At 38.3% G+C, this 5828-nt stretch overlaps 1 protein-coding gene across 1 annotated transcript in view; it reads left to right on the plus strand.

Annotated features, from left to right (window-relative positions):
* The window catches only part of ADGRF1 (adhesion G protein-coupled receptor F1), a 35785-nt gene extending 35556 nt beyond the window's left edge, over positions 1 to 229 (plus strand). The window contains exon 16 of the mRNA XM_006926827.3: positions 102 to 229. Within this exon, the coding sequence (XP_006926889.1) occupies positions 102 to 175 (74 nt within the window). The 3' untranslated portion in view covers positions 176 to 229. The remainder of the gene's footprint in view (positions 1 to 101) is intronic.
* Positions 230 to 5828: the final 5599 nt, after the last annotated feature.

Consider the following 5828-nt stretch of genomic DNA (forward strand, 5'->3'; position numbering starts at 1 on the left):
TGTGGAATTGTATTTTGCAATTTTTATTTTTATTTTTATTTTGGTCTTATGCTTGATTCCAATCAGGAGCAATAACTCTTATCCTCTTTTTCTTCTCGTAGGCACTTATGCATTTTCTCATACCGGAGAGTCCTCAAATGACATCATGCTAACTCAGTTTTTATCAACTGAATAAGGCTGGGAACCATAAAATCAAGGAAAAAATTTTGGAGCAACTTGATATTTAGAGCTAAATGCCAGAGAAGAAATCAACTCAATAGTAGATGGAATTTTCTGATTTAAAAGTCTTGGAATAAAAGAATGGGGTGTCAGCGCCTTCATTACTGCCCTCTTTATCTTCAACTAAATGTATTTATTTTCATGTGGTTTGATTCAAAGGAATCACTACATAAATGTAGAAGACTAGGTTTTGTTGGACATTATGTCAGTTATAACAGCCTCTCACTGCTACAAACTGATTTCATTTTTCATAAAATAGCATTATTCATGTTGCATTTCCAATCATCTGGAATTGGAGTAAGACACTTTCATGAAATTGCCTCAGATTAATTGCTGGACCATGATTACTTCTTATCAAAATGTCATTGGTGTAAATTTCCTAGAGAAAAGTCATTTTCCTCCCAAATTTTGCAGATGTATCTTATGCTTATTTTTGCTTTTTAGATTCGATTATATAACTTTGAAAATCAATCAGAAATGAAATGAAAACTTCCATTTCAGATAGCTTGGTAACCATTAGTCAGGAAGTACAATGATGTAATTTCGTATCTAATATAGTATTTTTCAGTTTACAAGGCACTTTTGTCTCCAATCCAGAGAAGTGAGGTGTGTAGGCAGACCTAGTACAGAGAGGAAGAAACGAAGACTTAGCGAGGTGAAGTGACTTGCCAATGATTGTGAAGCCATCTAGGGAATATTGAGGATTTTGAAGATTTTGAGGATTTTGATTCCTAGTTCTTTTCTAGAGCCCCATAACAGCCATGAAAATTACCTGAAACCCTAAGAAAGCCTTCTGAAATTAGACACGAGGTTCATTCCTTTCAGAATTCTCTCTATGTAAGCAGCAACTTGAGGGAGAATTTGATCGTCAACTTCCAAGGAGATACCCTAAAACATTCTCTTTCTAAGTAATAATATTATAGACTTTTCTGGAAGTTATTTACATGTATAACCAGTGCTACTCTTGGATGGGATACAGAACAGCAAGTGAAGCAACATTTCACTTCTATATTTCCATCCCCTTTTTGGCTCACTTGAGTTTCAGCCCTGACTGCAGTGCCCAGAAATCAAAGCCCTTTGGTTCCTCCTTATTGCCAGAGTCTCCTAGAAATTTGCATTAGTAGTTTTTAATGCAAGAGTTTCTTTCAATGATAATTTTGATGACGATGACGATGACGATGACGATGATGATGGTGGTGGTGGTGGTGGTGGTGGTGGTGGTGGTGGTGGTGGTGATGATGATGGAAAGCAGTCAAAGAAAAAGAACCAACATTTATAGAGTTCTCACTATGTGTCATGCATTAGTCTAGGTGCCCTGTACATATTAACTCATTTCATCTCCACAATAAGCTTGGGAGGTGGGGAATATTATTATCCCTGTGTTACAGCTTCAGAAACTAAGGCAAGAGAGGTTAAATGATGTGAACAGGGCATGTGGATGGCAAATGGCCATGCTGGGATCGTAGTTATGGATGTTAATTACTTTAAGAAAAGGGCTATGTAAATCAAACTAGAAGAAAATGACATTGTTTATTTAATTGTAATTAGAATCCTAGACTGTCTGGTCTGTAGGGGATCTCAGGCATCATCATCATTATTTTACATGAAGCCTTGACGTCCTAAAAAGTGCCACTTAAAGTGTCTTAGGCTGTGATCTGCACAGTCATTTGTGGCAACCCTGGCTGGGTCCACCCACCTTGGCCTTCCTCTCTTAATCTGGCTCTCACACGTCCATAATTGCTGCTTACAGAATCACATTGGTGAATCTTCACTCCTGTGCCTATCCATCATGGAAATGCCAAGGCCTGTGCCATGAGTTATGATCCCAGATGTTTTTAAAACTTCTGGTCCTCATAGCATCAGAGTGGTTCTGAGTAGCTTTCCTCCGGTCTCTGCCTCACTTCATCTGGGTAAGCTCATAGTCAACTGTTCTGTCTGTCAGGCTAGAGAGGCCAGATGTGAGTGCCAGCACTTAGCGAAGAATAAGCCCATAGAGGTTGGACTGTGTCTGCCTCATATACTTTCACCAATCTCCTACTGACAAGAGAGACAAGATATGAATTCATTTCCATGATGCCCGTATAGGAGTCGCCGAAAGAGGAAGGCAGTAGAGCATGTGGATTTTGTGTCAACCATATGGTGATCAAGCCACATTCTCTGTTGCAATGTGTCCTACTCAAGACAGTGTACTGTATTCAGTCTCATGGAAACACTGAACGTTCAGCAGACATATTTAAGTAGGACATAAAATATGTTTCTGAATAGGCTTTTTTGAGAGTTACAGAGTCTTAAAAGTATCTGTTAGCCTCTTGGCATGAACAGCCTTCATAATATTCAAATAAAGAGAGGAGAGGGAACTTCTACTTAATGGAGGCAGATTAAAGCAGCATGCAAACAGCAAATTAAAATGTAAGGTTCCATAAGGCACCAAGAAGCAGGACACATAAAATGCCAAAGTGAAATGTTCAAAAGAAATGACCATGGACAAGTTGGTTCTGTATTCCACAAAGATACACAAGTCAAAAGGGAATTTTATGAGAAATTCCTTGTAGAAAGCTGCTCTATGAGCCTCCTCACTCCATCTACCCCCAAAGGTGAGAGAAAGAAGGATGTTTGTACCCTGACCTCAAACCTAATGAGTGAAATTTTCTTAGCCTTGCATCGGATCACCACAATTAAAGTACATGGCTGACTATACATGATGCTTGCGTGGAACTAAGGCCACAGCTCTGGAACTCTGAATGGGCTCAGTGTTGAGACCAGCCTGCATGCTTAGAGTTTATCAGGGCAAACATATATGTGTGTTTTCCATGGATCATGATGAGACAAGCAAGAGAGAGTGTAAAGAGACAACAAGGGGCTGTGTTGGGTACTGTCTAATAGGGCCATCCAAAGTGATGGAAGATCTTAGCAAGAAGCTCTAGGTGAAACAAGATTAGGGAATGAAGAAGGAGTTACAAGTGGCTACCTTGAATGCAAAAGAATGTGCATGGGTTAAAGCAATTGTAGGTGGGAGAGGTCAGAGATATGGGAATTTTTGAAGAAGTCTTGAATGTACCCTCTTTTATTATCTAGTTATTACTCAGAGAGCCCTGACATCATATGAAGGAGACCTCATCTCAAAAGACAAAACTCCCTTTCTTGGACTTGGGGAAAGGGCAATCAGAAATCTCAGTACCCAATGTGCGGTAGAAGGAGAGTGAGAAAATCTGAGCAAAATTGTCAACCAACAAAGGAAGATATACTATTATGAACAACCAAGGCAAAGCAGGACTCAGTTGGGGGAGAAGAGAAATTTAACGCTACATTATTTGTAGTTTTTATTATTATATAAGACTGGGCATCCTAATTACCAAACTAAGAGCATGTTAGCTATTTAAAATGACCAAAATGCTGCTATTACCGGAACATATTGGGGTAGTAGCTGGAATAGATCTGGTGAGAAGGAAAAGCTTTTTACACTGAATAAATTTTAAGGATGACGAGAGACAAAAAAAATGTGCTTGATCACATACCATATGCCATATTTGTCTGATAATATACATATTGACCTTGACTTCCTACCAAACTGCTACTAGGAAACAAGAAAATAATGAGAGAGAGAGCGAGCGAGAGAGAGAGAGATTGAGAGAAGTTGAAATAGTTTCTATTGCTGCATAAAAAAGATGCTACAAACTTAGTGGCTTAAAACAACACACATTTGTGATCTCACAGTTTCCACGGGTCAGGAGCCCAGGTACAGTTAGCTGGGTCCTTTGCTCAGGGTCTCACAAGGTGTTAGCTGGGATGCATTTTTATCTGGAAGCTCGACTGGGAAAGAATCCACTTCCAATTCATTCAGATCATTGGTAGAGTTCATTTCCTTACAGTTGTGGGAATAAGAAATTTGATTTTTGATGACTATTGGTTAGAGGCTACCTGAGACCCTTGAGACCACCTATACTTTCCTGTCACATGGGACTTTCCAATATGGCCACTTATGTCATTAAGCCTGCAAGAAGAGTCTCTTATTCCAGTCTGCTTTTAAGACAGAGACGTATATAATACAAGGTAATCAGGGGAGAGACATCTCATAACATTGTCATATTCTACTGCTAAAAGTCAGTTACAGGTCCCAGTCACACTCAAAGATATTATAGATGAAAATACACTCTCAATTATGATCTGAATATTTATGTCTCCCCCAAATTCATAAGTTCATATCTAACCCCCAAGGTGATAGTAATAGGAGTTAAGGTCTATGGGAAGTACTTAGGTCATGAGGGTGGAGCCTTTGTGAATAGGATTAGTGTTCTTATAAGAGAGGCCCCACAGAGCTCCCTAGTGCCTTCAACCACATGAAGACACAAAGAGAATTTGGCAGTCTGCCACTTGGAAGAGTGCCTTTACCAGAACTCATCGGTACTGGCACCTTGATCTTGAACTTTCAGCCTCCAGAACTGTGAAAAATCAGTTTGTTTTTATAACGCACCCATTCTATGGCACTTTGTTATAATGGCCTGGGTAGACTAAGACAATATCATGGTGAAATTTCAGGTCACAGATTAAAAAGGAAGATCCAAAAACCTTCGGAGAAGAAAAAATAGGTTTTACGTAAAGGTCGAAGTCAGAATATTATCAGAACTCTTTACAGCAACATTGCAAGCTAGATAACAGTAGAGAAAGCCTTCAAAACGTTGAGAAGAGATGATTACATCCAAGAAGCAATTAAGTATGAGGAAGAATAAAGATATTTGCAGACACAAATATTATCAGTAAATTTTCTTACAATGCTTTCTTTCCTAAAAGCTGTTGGGAAATGGACTTCACCAAATATGGTAATAAATCCAGAAACAAGGAGGCTTGGGACCCCCAAAACAAAAGCTACACTAGAAGAGAGAGCTGAGGGAACCTCCAGAGTGGGGGTAAAAGGAGTTGCTAGTCAGACAACAGCCGTGGGGCAGGTCCAAAATGGATACTCAGGGAGCTTGCTCAAGAAAATGAAAACGATAAGATGTCTAATGTATTCAAGTATTATTTGAAGAGATTTACATACTCAGATATGTATTTTTGATAAGAATACAGAAATCCAAGTTAAAAAAAAAGTGTTAACATTGAATAGAAACAAAATATTATGTAGAAAATTAAACACAATTAACATACCACATAGCTCACCTATAAATAGCGTATACAGCATAACAATAATATAAAATAATTTTGACATAATGAAAATAACAACAATATAAGTATATTGGGAAGGTGGAGAATAGGAGGTATATTTTGAGGGATGGCAAAAGAAATCTAAATTTTCAGTCTTTGTTTTGGAAATCAGTAAAACTAAGAAGTCAAGTATAATTATGTTGTTTAGAAATATGAAATAATTATGAAAAGAATAATTCAGTTAAAAGAGATTGTCTCTGACAAACAGGGAATTATAGTTACTCAGCTCTTGAAACTACATCCATGTAACTATGGTTAAATATAAATAAATGTGTGTGTGTAAATTGAAGAGAGCATGGAGTATCCTAAAGTTGGAACTCCCCTTGATTTCATTTGCTTGAAATTGCAGGCCACAGTGCTCTCTAAGCATATATGGCTTCGGTCAGCTGCTTTAGGTCTTTGAGATGCCT

This window comes from Pteropus alecto, unplaced genomic scaffold (genome assembly GCF_000325575.1).
Source record: "Pteropus alecto unplaced genomic scaffold, ASM32557v1 scaffold7, whole genome shotgun sequence".
Taxonomy (NCBI): domain Eukaryota; kingdom Metazoa; phylum Chordata; class Mammalia; order Chiroptera; family Pteropodidae; genus Pteropus; species Pteropus alecto.